We start from the raw sequence: 16,700 nt of genomic DNA on the forward strand, positions 1-16,700 counted from the left end.
CTTACCTGGTAAAATAAAAATAGTTCAATTAAGTCCGCTTAGCTGAGTTTTTACTGGCGTGTCAATCCACAGAGAGGTCATCTGTGCACTGAACCCACTTGTATAGCCAGCTGGCCACCTTGCAGCCCTTACACCAGATAATCCTTGGTGGTCACTCATCCACGTACTGCCCAAAATCAATATTGCTTAGCTTCTGAGATCCGATGAAATCGGGAGCATTCAGGGTGATTTAGTTGTTAAGTTTGAGTATTCTGCGGCTCATTGCGGTGGTGTCACTAACGTTATTAATTCAAGCTGCCTGAACCCTAAGCCAGCTGCCCCTGTGAGCCTGAGCTCAGGGCAGCAAATACGTCACAACTTGGTCTGAAACGGATTTCACTTGCATCCATTTTGTTGAACTCAGACCATCTGGAAGTTATGATAAAAAAAAACCAACATTTTTTGCAAACCATTTTTCTAGTTTTTTTTATGTATAAAAAACGACACAATGAGTATTGGGTAAAATGAGAATCATGTATACACTGTGATTAAACAAGTCAGAGTGTCAAGCAAATTTATCCGCAGAGGGACACATTTTTTTGACCCTGGACAAATGAGTGTGTGATCTGATGATGCGTGACTAAGATTTGAACAGGCGGCCCTGTCTGACAAGCCCGTTGTGCACTCTAACCATCTCTGCCACCGAATAAAATCACTGCAGTGGATAAGTGTCGATGGAGGTGAAGGTATGACAATGGCACTTAGAAATAATGTCACGTTATGTCCCGTTTCCAAGCATTTATGGCACATTATAGAATACCATCTAAGAGTTATGAGTTGCTGAATTTTAAAATCAAGTAACACATCTAGATTTATTATTACCCCTACTTTTCACTTCTCAGACTCGAGATCTTTATACACTGCACATATACAGGCTTTAAATTACAATACATTCATGTGTCTGTACTCTGTGCAATAATACTATCAACTGAAATTCCTTGCACACATCACTGCCGCTGGCAGGGCCTCCACGAGACGGAGTGATTAGAGAGCCCCTCAAGAGGATTTTTTTTCGGCCCATTTTCCCACGCTGGCCAGACGTTTTGGAAGAGGTGTGATTACCCACACTTCATCCCACCACACGTGACCTGCAAATTCATTGCGTTGTACCCATTTATACTGCTCGGGAGACAGAGGCAGAGGGATTTTTGATCCTTGCTTAATTGTTTCAACTGTCAAGCCGGGGGAACAAAGTGGTGGTGACCTCTGGACTGGTCGTCCAATGTGCGAATCGTTACACTATTGCTAAATCTGAAAACAATTAATAAAACAATAATACTATTCAATATTAAGTGAAAAGCTTGGGGCTGTGATAAATCAGTTTATCCAGACGCTGTTTCATGTGTAATGGTTATTAAATTGGAGAGTGGTTATATTATTGCAAAAAAAAAAATCTATCATGCCAAAAAAGAGTGAGATTTTTTTCTTGAATGGGAGGAAACCAAATTGTTAGCATGCACGCACACGTGTGTCGTGCACGACAGACAAGACACGATTTCGCATTAATACACTGCCAGTGCGAACCTATTAATCCGTAGATATGTAAATGCATTCTGAATTTTTTTTTTTTTCACGTTCTTTTTCGTTTATGATCATTTGCAACTCACCATTTAAAAAAACAGATTATCTACTTTTAAATACACACGGGACGTTTTCCGGAGCTCAAAAGCAGTGTGAACTCATCTCCTATCTGCACGATGAGCAGGACAGAACAAATTAACAGAAAGGACCTTCATTTGAACATAAAAACCCAAATAGAGATTTGCTAAACCATGCTTATATTGTGAAACGTAGAGTATAAGCAGGTAGGTCGTTTAGTTTATCACCCATAAACATCTGCAAATTTGACACTGGTCGGGAGAGCACACTCCCACAGAATGCGCATATAAAGTCGATTCGTAAGCCTGATGACATGACGTAGCTTTGATGAGCGACAAATCCTAATGCTAATGGAGACCGATCTAAAACAGGGTCCAAGTGAACCAGGCGTCCTCACGTGAAACGGAGCGCCGCTGTGCACCCGCAAATCGCTCGCGAACGACGCCCGCCCACGGCACGTTCTTGAGCTCCCAACGTTCAATCGCTCAAGCGAGAATCGGGCACATTTTTTAAAGCGAAGAAAACTCACCCCCCTTTAGCCATCCCTGTTTTTGTTCCCCTGTCTCCCACCCCTGTCTCCCTCCCTTTACCCCCCTCTCCCCACCATTTCCCCATCTCCCTCCACCCCGTTATGTTGGTTATCTTACCCGCGGTCCCCACCTGGGGCGGAGAGCCCAAATGTTCCCCCCTTCGTAAAGCCGCACCAATTTCACCAATTTCGAAATTTTCTTCGTGGAGTTCCTGTTCCCCCCCAAACCCCCCCCCCTCCCCACCGTACCGGTGATTTGTACTGGGCTTGTGTTATGTTGAAATAATTTTTCTAAAATAAATTCAATAGAAGACGACTACTCGGTTTGAGTGCTGGTGCTATTCCCATTTAGAAGTGCCCGCCCGATGCGTTTAGAGCGTGCGTGCGCTCACGCCTTGTGACGTCATCTGCGCCGGCCGCGACGATCGATGTGACACGCGCAGCGACAGCTAACAGCGCCCGTTGTTGTCGCCGCTCCCGCGGAAAGGCCGCTAATTTTGAATGAATATAGTCAAGAGATCATGCGTGCCTCTCAGTGGCGGGAGGAGGGGTGGAAATGGCGAATGACTTTGGCTGCGGGGAGATCTGCGCGAGGAGTTTATATATTTCACAATATCTCTTTGTTCTGCGGATATGAACGGAGAGTTGGCATTGTGACCTGCAGCGTTGGGCGATTTTCCCAAAGTTCAGGGTTCACTCGTTCGAATCCCAATTCATTTCTGTGAGAATTTGATGAATGAATGTTGAAAAATTCCATAGCACTGTTCACGAGAACAGGCCAACATGTTCTTCCGGAATGGGATCCACAATACATCTACTACGGTATTTGTGCAATTGAGCGCTCATCGGTGCACGTGCGATCGTGTGTGTGAATTTGTGGGGAGTGGTGCGCAGTGGCTAGTGCGCTGCACTACGAACCCGGTGACACGAGTTGGATTCCCGCTCATGGCCAACGCCAGTGATGATTATCTGAACCGGTCCAGGGCCTCCTCTAGGTTCAATCGGCCTCAAATGAGTACCTGGTGCATTGTGCAAATGTCGCTGATCAGGAGACCCGGGCATGGTGCTGGCCACCCACCCCGTCTTGTGCCGTGCCGAACTTCACTAGTTGCTCGCTAACAGCACTTGCCCCAACAGTCTGTTATGGTCATATGGGGGATCTTTGCCTTTGCGTGTATGTGGATCAGCTGACCGGAAGTGCAGGTTTTTGAAGGTGAAGTGCGTCTCCACGATGCCAGTGGTCTTGACGCGTGTCCGCAGGATGTCTTGCTCTGTGGGCTGGTAGCTCTCCGCCCCGATACGATCCAGGCTGTCTAGGTAGCTGTGGCGAGCACGCGACACACGCACACAGTTACAGGTCAAGCTACGGCCTTGAAAACGCTCGCTCGCAGCGCCAACTGCTGGCGGAAGGACCTCAACTGTAGGGAACTCTAAGAGCTCTAAGAGTGCCTCTCCGTAGGATGTGATGTTCAACTCCTCTTCCACGCTGGACAGATATCTTAGAAGAGGTGGAAGTGCGAACCAGCGACCTCTGGATTAATAACCATGATACCATGGCAGTATTCGCACACACACACACAGTATAAATGGTTAAATCAGAAAATGTAATAATATTACATGCATCATGTAAACAAATCTGTTGAGGTCATTTTTTTGGGATTTGTGGATTTGCAAGAATGAAATAGACCAAGTCGAGTCCCTGCTGTAATCGAGCTTTCGAGCAATCGAGCCATCGAGTGCTGGGGTTGCGCTCATCCTTATTGGTGGAAACATCATATTTCTCCAGCCATGGTCAACCTCTCCCCAGCAACATGGCACTGTTGACTTCCCGCACCTCCGATTAGCGCGGGTCGGCTACGTACGGCGCGGAAGGAGTTCGGCGCGCGTACAGAGCGAAATGCTGGACGGCGCGATACCCCTCTGGCTCCGTACGTTGTGAGCGAGACGCGAACTCACTATTTGGCGGAGTCGTTGAGCTGGTACTCTCGTGCTCGGTTAAAGCACTCCTGCATGCCCGAGTCGTTCCACAGACGCTTCATGGCGCCCAGCAGCTCGGGCGAGTATGGCTCCGTGTCTTCCATGCGGCTCACGACGTCGCACACCATCTTGGCGTCCGCCTGCGCAGGGAAACGACAACAAGAGCGGCGTTCGTGCTGTGAGTTCCTTCGGAGGCTTCTTGCCAGTTCCACTATTTCGGACGCACGTGTCGCACGCTTTGTTATGCACTGCATGTGGAGCTTCTTTCGCACCGTACGTGGGCCAATCGTGCGAATCGGAGGTGGAGGCTGCAACCTACAGAAATGTGAGTGTTCTTGATTGGCACACATATACGATTTGATGCGCGTATCTCATAGTCCAAGAGCGAAACATTAAATACACTTGAAAAGGACAAAGGTGCACATTGTCTGGCTAATAATACCGTGGCTATCTCTGTTGCACAACTTTGCCAATAAACAAAAAACGTCTCCCAACCTGCATTAGCGCAACGCACACGATGGTGTGATCCCAATTAAAGGGCGAACACCTGCGGAGTTAAACAGGCATCTGAGGTGGTAGAGGTGGCAGATGTGGCAGATATACAATTTGGAATCTCCAGTGTTGCGCACAAATGAATTACCGATCAGAGTCACTCAATTGCAAAGAAGGCCCTGTCCCTGGCAATTATTTAGAAGGTCACCAAACTTTGAGAAGACAACTCACAGACCGTGTGAATTCGGCTGAATCACAATTTGATGTAAAAATGCACGCATCTCCTGACAAAATCTATTCTTTTGGCAAGCGGTCCAGCCATTACATAGGACAAGAAAGTGGCACTCATTTCATTGACCCAGAGAGACGATAAAAAAGTCAAATTCCGACCGAGATTTCAAATCCGCAACTATTTGATTGCATTTCTCAAGCACTCATAGCCAGAGCCCCGTCAGGCAGGATGGCGAATGTACGCGTCAAACAGAATCACTGGTCGCACAGCGCACACGCCGCTTACGACCAAGTTAACGACTCTTCCTCTTGCACGCGGCCCTAATGAAGCCACAACCTCAACACTTAAGCATCACCTCTATTCCCACGCTCTTCTCTCAACCCCCTCGCCTCTCCTCACCCCCCCCCCCCCTTCGCAGCTCGGGGGAGAGAAGGGTTTCATGCGCCCGCCCAACTCGCCGGTTAAGTTATCAGGAGTGCAGGCCTTCAGCTAACAAGTCGCCCTCGCCTCGAGGTCAGATTAATCCAACGGCACTGGGCCGCGCGACGCCGGGTCGTGACCCAACTCAGCCTGGAAGCGGCACGGGGAGCGAACAGTCAAATGGGTCAGGACCCGAGTTGGAACAAAATAGGCCAGATGTTTCTGAGTGTGTTTATTTATTTGTAAAAGATTAAGGTTGACGAAATAGCCTCGCAGTTAAGGTAGCCACAGCTTGCCACCGAGGCGGATGATTGCAACGGTGTAGTGTTTCCAGTGGTAATTCTGACTGATAATTATCAGTGATTATAATTATGGCTGATATTCCTACCAATATGAAAATAAAAGAACCCCCCCCACCGTCACATGATTTACAAGAGCGAGTGGTTCTGTTCTGCTGTCATGGCCCCAAATATGGAAAAAACATTGCAACTTGAGCAACAGGTTCAGTATTAAAGTGCACAACAATTAACAGTCGTGAAATTCTGGTATTAAATATCTTTTGGCGCAAAGCAATGATTCACGTGTATGCCGCATAAAATAGTAAAGGCACAGCACTGTAATTGCTTGCTCACAGCACTGCTTTCACACTGATATGGCCAAACATCTTGAAAGAGGTGGGAACTACCCATTAGTTCCATCACACATGACCCGCCAATCAACTAAATGTGGTGTGCCCATTTATACTCTCGGGGCGGACGAAGGTCGGAGGGCATTTTAAAAAACGCTCCACCGCCGTTTCAACTGCCACGCCGGCAGATCGAATCGAACCGGTGACCTCTGGACTTTGCAAGTCCAAGTGCACTATCACTTCATGGTCACCTCCCACCTACTGAGCGTCTTCCGCTTGATTGACGAAGGCATCTTATTGTAATCTGCTTCGGAGGCAATAACCCGACTACTTGCATGCAAACGACAGCGCCTTCCCTCTCCCCGAACCGTACCGCCCCGGCGAGGTCATGCGCAGCCTCCCGTACACCTCTCCCTCCCCCGAACAGCCGTGGCCACTCCATCTCACCGCATTTCCGCACCACTCCCACCCTCCGAAACCCCCATCACCTCTTGACACGCCGCTCTGGCAGGTGGCGAGTAATGAAGATGTAAAACAGCACAAAAGCAATTTCGTGGGGTGGGTGGCTTTATACAGTGGTATTTTCCTGTCGGAGCCAACCAACCGATCAGACCGTAGGCAGGCTAACGACAACACCATGTTGCTTCCACTGTCAAAATTATTTTTCTATTGTTGACTCTCTTTCCTGCTCAGATGTTGCTTTCATAGCCCCTGTCCTGAAACACCGCTCAAAATCCTGGCATCGCCTTGCGATTTGCTCGAGGGTTCAAACACTCCAGGTTTTGTTGCCAATCGCATTCGGGTTCACACTTATTGTTGCATCTGTTGCCTTAACTTTACAAGGATGCCCTCCCTTGCCCTCCACTTTACCAGAGTGATTCCCACATTCAGCCCAAACGCCTAAAGTAAAATATACAACCCAAGGGATGCCCTATACATCCCAGCGCTCCCTGCCAAGGAAAAATACATTCCTTTTGAAACTATGGACCTTGTGTTCAGCCAAAGGGTTTCCTCCTAAACCCAAACACCTCCTCTCCTTGAATTAAAGAGGCTCCCTGCTCAACGAAACCCCTTCGAGATCAGCCCCAAATCCCACCTGCTCAAAGGGTCAATTACGTTACTCAACTCGAGGTGCTCCAAATGTTTGATTTGCACACTTCTCTGCGTAGTTGGCTCCTGACCCCAGCAATAGTCCACTTATTCACTCATCGACCCATACCCATTGCTCCTTGATTGTACCATCTACTGCCAAACGTGCCCAATGCCGTGAGGATACCCGTGCCCTCCAACACACGTCGGGTTTTAACCACCGTGCCTCGCCCGTAAGCCCATGACAGGAGTCGGCGGGTGTCGGGATGCAGCGCTCCCTATTGTCGCGTGAGCTCGCTTTGAGCCCTCTCGTGCCTGTGCGCGCCATTTCAGCGTCACAATCTTCAAAAAAATATATTTCTGGAAAGAGGCCGTATCTGCACACCGCACGTTCGATATTTCAGCGTGACAGCTTAACAGCACTTCTCACCGGCGGTGGCACTCGGTGTCATGAAGATGACTCTGCTACATGAACTGGCGAATGAAAGTGGGAGTGTGAAGTCTGAATTCAGAGGCAGTAGGATTTGAGAGCGATGGGGATGAGAAGGGGTGGTTGGGGTAGTGGCTGATTGCGTAAGTGGCTGGGACAGTGGCTTGGTGGCTGAGATAATGGCTGAGTCAGGGGCTTTGTGGGTTAGTGACCAGGTTAGTTGAATAAGTTAGTGGCCTGGTTAGTGTTTAAGTTGGAAATTGTGTTGGTGCCTAAACTAATGGCAATGTTCGTGGTTAGACTGGTAATTAAGTTAGTGACTGAGTCAGCAGCTTTGCTGGTGAATGGATTCACGATTAAGTGGCTTGGCTCGTGGCTGAGTCAGTGGCTTGGTCAGTGTGTGCCTTCGTGTTCGGCTCAATGTCTTTTTCCCCAGCAGACGGCTAGGAGGTGGATTTGGATTTCACAACGCAGAGCGCCCTGCCTTGGGTCACCACCACCACGGTCACAGTGAGCTGTAAAGTGCCGTTGTGCCGTGCACCAACTTCAGAGAGCATGCGCTGCGGGCACTGAAGGTCATTTTACAGAGCAGGTGGTGACAGTGCCGGTGGGGGGGGGGCTACTGACTGGCACTCTTGCGAGAGATGCAGAGAGGTGTGGATCGGGGTAGCCGAGGACTGTAACAGACGAATGAGAGCTTTAAAAAAAAATTTGACGCTCAAGCAAATTTACGCGGTGAGAGGAGGGGTGCGAGAGGGGGGAGGGGGGAGGGGGGCCGGTTGCTATTTTGGCAAATTAATTAAAAACAATCAACAAAGAGGCACGCGATGGAACGGGGGGGGGGACGTGACGGGAGGGGGGGGGCAAGGTGAGGGAGACGCAACGACGTGAAGAGGATGAAGGAAGACGGAGAGTCTGAGAGAGAGAGGGGGGGGGGGGGCACGAGGAAGGGGAAGCATCGGCAGCGGAACGTGTTGAGGCAGATGTGGCAGACAGACGGACAAATAACAATGGAAAATCGTAGCAGCAACAACAACAACAAAACAAATAAAGAGAGATCAGCAAGATAGAAAATAAGCGGTAAAAAGGAAATGAGGGGAGAAAGAGAAGGGGGAAAGAGAGTGGTTGGGAGGAGGAGGAGGAGGATGATGATGATGAAGGGCAGCGGTGATGGGGGAGGGAGGGAGGGGTGGGACAGCGGAGAGCAAGATAATGGAGGGAGATGGAGAAACAGCTTGCAGACGTAAGCAGTCGTCTAGGCAACCAGCATCTCATTCCGAGCAATGGGCTCGGCTCCCCTGCTCCCCCACGGCACGGACGCTCGACTCGCTAGCGAGCGTGCGTGCGCCCTAAGCGTTAAAGACGACCACATCTCCCGTTAACAACAGGCTGTCGGGGCAAGTTTGCATGTTCGCGAGCAGCAACCTTTGTGATGGCCGGCCACTGTTGGCACACACACACGAGGTGGTGGTTGGATGATGGGCAGCAACCACGAGCTGTTACGCTACCGCAACCCACATGCACAGAGAGAGACACGGATACATGCAATTACAACAACAACCGCCGCTATTCGCTACAAAGTGGCGGTGACGTCGCTTGTGCCAGGCGATGTGCACGTTGAGGCCACGTGAAGTGTCGAACATCCGCTGGCAGGTCATGGGACAGACCCAGGTGGTGCCATGGGTCGACTGACTGAGATGACTGGCTGATGCACCACCTGTTGCCCCCCTTCTGTGCCAACAAAGAAAAGGCAGTATTTGACATGTTTCCTGTCAACATACAGATGGGAGAAGACAATTTGAACACACCCAAATATAACGCGAAGAAATTCATTAGATTTGGGGAGGGGGGAGGAGCACAGCTAAACATAGTTTTTTTTTTTAAACTCACGAGGAATATAAATAAACGAGTGCTTTACGAAACAATGGCTTCATCTCGTTAAGAGAGGGTTAGCAGTCCTCACACGCGCTAATCGGATTAGCGCTGTGATGACATGCCTCTCCGGCGTTACGTGGGAGGGATGTGGCCCTAATTGCGATTCGTCTCTCCAAGGCAACGGCCAAGTGGTCGGTGGGCTCGTGGCTTGGCCAAAAAAACTCAAAACCGCTCGTCTAAAGTGCTCGCCGGAGCTCGGAGAGAGCTCGGAGAGAGCTCGGAGCCCGAACCGTCGGCTAGGAACACATCTTCCCGCGTGCCGACACCCAAAGGGCTCGAAGAGGGCATTGATAAATGATCAATTGACGCACGCAGCTCTTTGAGATGCGAGAGAACGTGTCCAATGCGGGTACGTACACTCGTTATTCCATTCAGGGATTGGTATTATCTACTTCCAGGCTATTTGAGAATATCGTTACATTCCACTTCTAGTGATCGGTATCTAAACTACAGGCCCCCAAAAATATTTGACACGAATGAGAGCTGCAGAATAGGTACGCAGATGATGCGTCTCCATATGTGTCTCTCTACGCTCAAAATTAAAAATATTTTTCAACACAACCCATCAACCCCATGGTCTTCTGGGAGTGCATCATTTCAGCAGCATTGATTCAGTATAAACAGGGTACTTGGTAATTTTATCTAAATGACACGAGACACGGTTAATTGGTCATTTGTATCTACATGACATTACTCCAGTAATTTGTAATTTGAATGTAATTTTGCATTGCACAGACGGATGGTGTTAAATACATTCACGAAATCTCTAGATTAATTGCACGTATGCACAGACACGGTGCTACGTGGAAAGGTGGAAGAACCCCTTGTGCAAAATGCATTGGGTCCTGTCATTGTGGATTGTGGGTAATACATTAAGGTGGATTGTGAGTAATACATTAATAAAGACACGACGTAAAATGGCACAACTCCTTCCAGAGGTCACCGCTTAAACATTAAACGCAAGTTGCTCTAAAACGTGGGTCTCGAGGGAAGCTGATGGTATAAAATACTAAACTTTATACAGGTACGTGCTGAAAGATCTTATCAGGGAATGTACTTAATGCAATCGCCTATTAAAAGCACTGCGCCACAAAAGGGGTCGTGTTTTGTGTTTCCAGTGACGATGACGAGCACTCATTTAGTTGACCTTGGGGTGGGCCATACGATTCAGATACCTGAGCTAAAAAAAATTAACCCGTAAAAACAAAGTTTTTCACTATAAATCCTTTATATGCGTGGCGGCTAGAGTCCTCTCGTTCTCTGGCTTGAGATGGCTGCCACCTATGGGTCAAATGATTGCCTGCCACCATTAAGCAATTGGTAATTAAATATATATATTTTTTCCCTAAAAAGTGTAAAGTTATGGAAAAAAAATTTCACGAAAATAAATTGTCACGCACAACGAGTCTGTGTGCAAAATGTCAGCTCGATTGGATCACGGAAAGTGGGTTAAAAAACGACCGAAAGATTTGCACGGTCGTAAGCGCGCAAGCAAGCAAGCAAGTGAACTTAATATAAAGGATTTAAAAAATACCCCCCCCTCTCCTCCCATAACAATAACAGTCTCATAATCTGGTCCAACCCATGTAAGACTAGGCTCTAAGGAAAGCTGTCTCGGGTGTGGACCAATCAACTTCAAGGACAGTGCACATTATCAGAGTTGTGTTTTTTGTTTGCATTATGACTGCAGGTATTGTGGTCTATGTAAACATGACTCCTTGTAAAAAAAAGGTGTCAGTTTTGTTGCCAGATAGAAGGATAAAAAACCAATTATCATATTTTTACTGGCAAATGAGGTTCCAATGGAATAACAGTCTCATAACAGAGTGACGGGTGTGGAGATAAAAAAAAATATAGATATAATAATTGTTTGCGCGTCAAAATTCCAATGCAGCCTGTTGACGTCTGTGTATTTACCACTGGCGTTGTGCAAAGCGAGGTCTTGAATCTGGGCCCACTCTTAATCGTAAGGGGCAGCGTGTGAAACACTCGACCATTACTTTGCATACGTACGCACCCCGCGAGTGTAACGACGCATCGATTCGTCAGTTAAAATTTATTCTTGCCCTAAAGATATGCGCATCGAATCGTGAGCGTGAAAATCTATTATTTTCAATGCATATGCGTTGCATGCCTGTAACGGCGCTACATTGCACAACAATCATACTGCTATTAAATTAGAAATAATAATGAGCCTAGAATGTCTGTGTGTCCCGCACGTGACGTCACTTCACGTCGAACAGCCCCCCTCATTAATAATCATGAACAGGTGACGTCCTCCACATGGGCCCTCCCCCCCCCATTAATAATAATTAGCGGGTGACGTCACTTCACATGGGAGAGGGGCGAGGCGCCTCCTCCCCCCTCCTCGGCGTCAACTCACAACCCTCACTACAAAGGCAGAACCCTCACGTCACGCGATCTCCGTAACGCTGTGGAGACATAGAAGTAAAAAGGACGTCATGATGAACAAGGGATTATAACCTTAAAATGCAATAAGTCCGTGTCACCGCGGCCTTACAAATTGCACACGAATTGATGCAATGAATAGCACATCGCGGTCTGCTTTTCGCTTGCAAGTTTCAGATTTACTGCAATACACCCGTCCGTGGACGGGCAAAAGGCGAGTTAAAAATAATCTATGCCTGGCTGGCTGCTAGTTGGTTTCCTCCCCCCCCAACAATAACTCTGTTGTTTAGTAGTTTCAGGCCGTTGCCACCGAAACGAGCTGGGTAACTAGCTAAACGAGATTTTCTGTGTAACAAATAAACAATTAATTGAATTCAAACGATGGAAGAAGACGTGTAATATACCGTATGTATGCATGTTCAACTTCTTTCGCACCGTACGTGGCCAACTGTGCAAGTCAGAGGTAGAGACGCCGAGTACGTGGGAGTGATGGACACAGAATACTGACACGGTTTATTTAAACCCGCTCTAACTTTTCAATTTGTGCTCCCATTAATGTAATTATTTTGCCAGAATATTATTTTAAAGACTAGAGAATATGAAGAGCTAAAAACCTTGCAATACATATTATCTTAGAATGTTATTACATAAGCAGATTGCTTTCAGTGCTGCGAGTATAGCACTGTGAGATGAGTGTGAAAATTACAGCTGTCTCATATTTTCCTTTGCACAGCAATTGGTCCTCAACGACTGTTGATGAATTACACTAATTGTTGAATCGAAGTGCGACCACAAATTCATCAAACTATATGGTGGGCGAATAGTTACATGGCTGATACACATGTCAATGATATTCACCCATTTCCTTTTATAGGAATACGAAAGACTCCCCTGTATAGGCAAGTGGTGTTAGCGAGCACCTATGAAGGCTAGCACAGGTCACGAGGGGAAGGGTGGCCCCACACCAACACGCACCGCGCCTTTGTCTCTCCAGTGGCGATGTGTACACACTGCACCAGCTACTCATGTAAGGCTGAGTCGACATAGGAGAGGCCCTTGGACCGGTTCAGGTATTTGTCACCGATGTTGGCTGTGAGCGGGAATTGAACTGGGGTCCCTGAGGTCGTAGCGCAGTGCATAAACAGCACATGCGTGTATGCACTGCACAATATTAAATGTACCTCTAGGATCCACACATGCACACAGACACACACACCTCCCTTCAGCAGGTATATAAGCCAGCATAAAAACATCCCTGCCATTTCAAAATTAGATTATTGTATTGTACTTTTCATTGGAGACACGCTGAAAAGCTGCAAAATTATTACATACGGATCATTGATTTGTACGAAATTGTATTTAATATAATTACTTATGTATCATTACATTTTTTTTTATTCTAATCAATTGTTTTACTTTTATAACAGTGTTGAATGTAGCAAAAAATTCATTGCATGACAGAAGTCAGTTGTGTGTTTGGAGACAGCAAAAAAAAAATCTATTTTAGTTTTATAACGCAATCCATCGTGAAAACGTATGATTCCACATCTTCCATGAACATTCTTCTTCTTTTCTGCAGCGATAACTTTTTAAAGTCATCAACATCCCACTGCTCGGGCGGTGACGCGGCTCAGCGGCAGAGCGCTCGCCACTCTGTGCAGAGGTTCATGGTTCGTATCCAGCGCCTGGTATATTTGGAGTTTGCATGTTCTCCTCGTGGTCGTGTGGATTTTTCTCTGGGTGCTCCGCTTTTTCGCTCCACGTTTAGAAACATGCGTTTAGAGTAGTTGGCTTACATACATTTCCACGTGATAACCCACTTTGTTGAGCGATCATTTGTGGCCAGGTCGCTTCCGAAAAAGAGCTGTATCGCTCAGTAGGCTATACCTCGTAAAATAAAAAATAATTTAGTTGAGTATTCACCATATTCTTCGCGTCTTTCACCATAATAATACTCCGCGCCATCTTCACAGTGGACGCAAAGATAACCTGACGCCATCCTTCAAGGGTTAGGCCATTGTGTGCCGGTATTCAGGTCCAAATTTTGCCAAACTCTAAAACTGCCCACAAATTATTCAACTGGGATAATACGGAGCAATCATCGTTTGCTGCTTGCAGACTAGTAACTCAAGGTCATCCTTGCAAATTAGACTTATCCTGGTCTCTTGGGTTTCTCACACGCCATGTTGATACTGACACCACACACAAACTCATCGCATCCCCGTGGACTATTATGGTCTGTACTCTTTGGTTCTTTCGGTAAAGTCACGTAGGTATAACACAAGCGTCCGTCATCAGGTGGCTCTGCACAAATCAACATAAATATGTTTTAGTCCGTCAGCTTGTTGGCGTTGCAGACCAATGCAGATGATCATTTCTGTGAGCAAATAAACTCTGAAGCGGTTTTGACATTCTTGGTCTCATCAGCAATCAGACTTTTGGTAAACAAATCCTGCTGGATGACCAGATGTTATTGACAAGGGCATGCCACTGAAATACATTTTCCATCAACACAAATGCCACGTTATTATCTTGCTCACAGAAACTGCCACTGCAGAGTGACATACGTTTCTCATGTAGGAAGAGAGTTCACATGAACGGCGACCAATTGAATGTCCACACCCTGTGCAGCATTTGTGCATGGTGTTCCTCTACTTTTCTAACGATGTACAGGTATTATTAATCTCATGTACAATCTAGATTTGAAGTTTTCGTGACTGCAGGGATCCATACTCAATCTCATGTACGTTTACTTATTTACGGGGTACAGTAAAACATCTTCCCATGTTTAGAGCACATTTCACAGATTTCTGTAAGCTCCCACGTATCCGCCTATCCTCAAGTGCCCAGCGAGTTGCATACACGACGTTTTATCGAATACAAGGACAGTATTGCCGCAGTGCCAAAACAGAACCGCGTGCCTTGTAAAGTAAGACTCATTTTAGACTGCACGGCTTGTAGTAACGGTTCAGGAATATTAATGGTGATGCGGACGAACACATTTTTTGCTTACATAGAATGTAAAAACTCATTATTCGCATTTTGCGTTACCCAGCAGTGACCAGAGCTACAGTCATTGTGCACAAAGCCTGGCATCATATTACTCACAAGGGCCAGGGAAGGGACTTAATAAAATGATGCCAAGGCAGCTTTGCTATTGCTGTTCTCCGCAGTGACTAATTTACGGCTACAGTGCATGAACCCGTCCACCTCTGATTTGAAAGAACATTACTTGGTAGAAGATTGTGCTATATTTTATACATACTAATTAATTTAATAAGGACAAAGTCAGTGATGATGGCACAGTAACGGGAGCCTAATTTGTGAAAAATATCCTTTAATAACTCCACATTGCATTTCAAGAAAATCTACTTGTGCCAAAACATCAAGACCATGGCTTTAAAGAAGTGCTGCACGGAGGCTGTTATATTTCATTGGTATATGATGGCGTTTGCATACCTGTCAACCCATACAGTTTACCCCGTATTCTTGTGCAGGGAAATTGAGTTTTCAGGTCCATACGGCGCACAGCCGTTTCAATACGGGCAACAAATAGTTTTCTCTATTTGTTTGTGTTTCTCCCTTGTGATGGGACTTTATAGGATGAACTTTGAGATTTATAAGGGCACGGGTTTGACCAATAAGGTCTGAATTGGTCTGTAATAAGGTAGGGTACTGATAAGGGGTGGACAGGTACGCGTTCTTTTTTTCATTCAACCTGGCCGGCTAGCATTCTGCTTAAAATGCAAGTGGATCGTTGGTCACCGCAGCCTACCCCCCCCCCCCCTCCAGGGTTTGTAAAATAATAAACATTTTGTGAGAAGCCACCAGTGGTTTTCCTCCGAAGAGAATGGCCTCTGCCGTTGGAATGTAGAACTTCCACCACTCGGAGACGAGCGTTGCCCAACGCGCATTTGATTGTGTGATCTCTGCCCACAACTAACGAATGCGATGGCAGGCAGCACACTCGCTGCATAACACCGTCCGTAGATGGCACGACTTTTGACTTGTGTCATGCTGTGAAATAAATATACGAGACGTCCCGAGCATCAGTCTAGGTGGATGCTTTGGTTAGGCCTAGGACAAGGAGTGACAGTCGGACACGATTTGTTCATAAGCAATTTGACAGCAGGCAGGAAAGGGACTGCACCAAAGGCTCCCCAGGTGTGATGCAGATCGCTCCTCAGTCACGGCACTTTGTATTTTCATCAAAATCTAGACGATGGCTCGGTTTGTTAAAAAACAATTTGAGTGAATAAACAAACGATGAAAGCACGAATCCCATAAATCTGTCCACAACTGCCACTGCTGCCAGTGGAACAAAACCGGGACAGATTGTGTGTTTTTATAAAGCTCACCCTTTATTCGCATGCCTCTCCCCATTGGGGGAAAAAAAAAACCCGCTCTGTTGTAATCTTCTCTGACAGATGTCCACTGGCCCCCATCCATCCCCTCTCCTCCATCGCTCGCATTCGTATGCCCCCACTCCCTAATGTTTCTTCGCTCCCTCTACCCTTCCATGTCAATCCCTCCCCACAACCACTGGCCGCCTGCACCCCCCACCATCCACTTTCTCCACAAGGTGTCTCGTTACCAGGGCCACCACGCCAGTCCACAGGGGATCAAGCCAGCAAACGCGTCCTAATCCCAGCCACATGCCCCCCCCCCCCCCGCGCAAACCTCCAGGGCATAGAAGCAACGCTCATTCGATTCCACCCCCCCCCCTCTCTATATATCTCTCATCAGCTCCACGCAGTTGCCCCGCTTTGCACGGCGCTTCAAGCACACAGCCGGCAGACGTGCGCGGTGTTTCCACGCCTGGGACAACAAAGCAGTTTCACGTCGCGTGCACGTTGAACGTCTTTCGCACCGTACGTAACCAACCGTCCTAATCGGAGGTGCGGGTGGAAGGACAGCGCCA

At 47.3% G+C, this 16,700-nt stretch overlaps 1 protein-coding gene across 2 annotated transcripts in view; it reads right to left on the minus strand.

Annotated features, from left to right (window-relative positions):
* GNAO1 (G protein subunit alpha o1) overlaps positions 1–16,700 on the minus strand; it is a 151,339-nt gene that overhangs the window by 37,385 nt on the left and 97,254 nt on the right. For both annotated transcript variants that reach the window (XM_061548778.1, XM_061548777.1), the window contains exons 4-5: positions 4,124–4,284; positions 3,360–3,488 (exon numbers count right to left, since the gene is read on the minus strand). In XM_061548778.1, the coding sequence (XP_061404762.1) occupies positions 3,360–3,488; positions 4,124–4,284 (290 nt within the window). The remainder of the gene's footprint in view (positions 1–3,359; positions 3,489–4,123; positions 4,285–16,700) is intronic.

The sequence above is a fragment of the Lethenteron reissneri genome, chromosome 9 (genome assembly GCF_015708825.2).
Source record: "Lethenteron reissneri isolate LAM-NWPU_2019-01 chromosome 9, ASM1570882v1, whole genome shotgun sequence".
NCBI lineage: Eukaryota > Metazoa > Chordata > Hyperoartia > Petromyzontiformes > Petromyzontidae > Lethenteron > Lethenteron reissneri.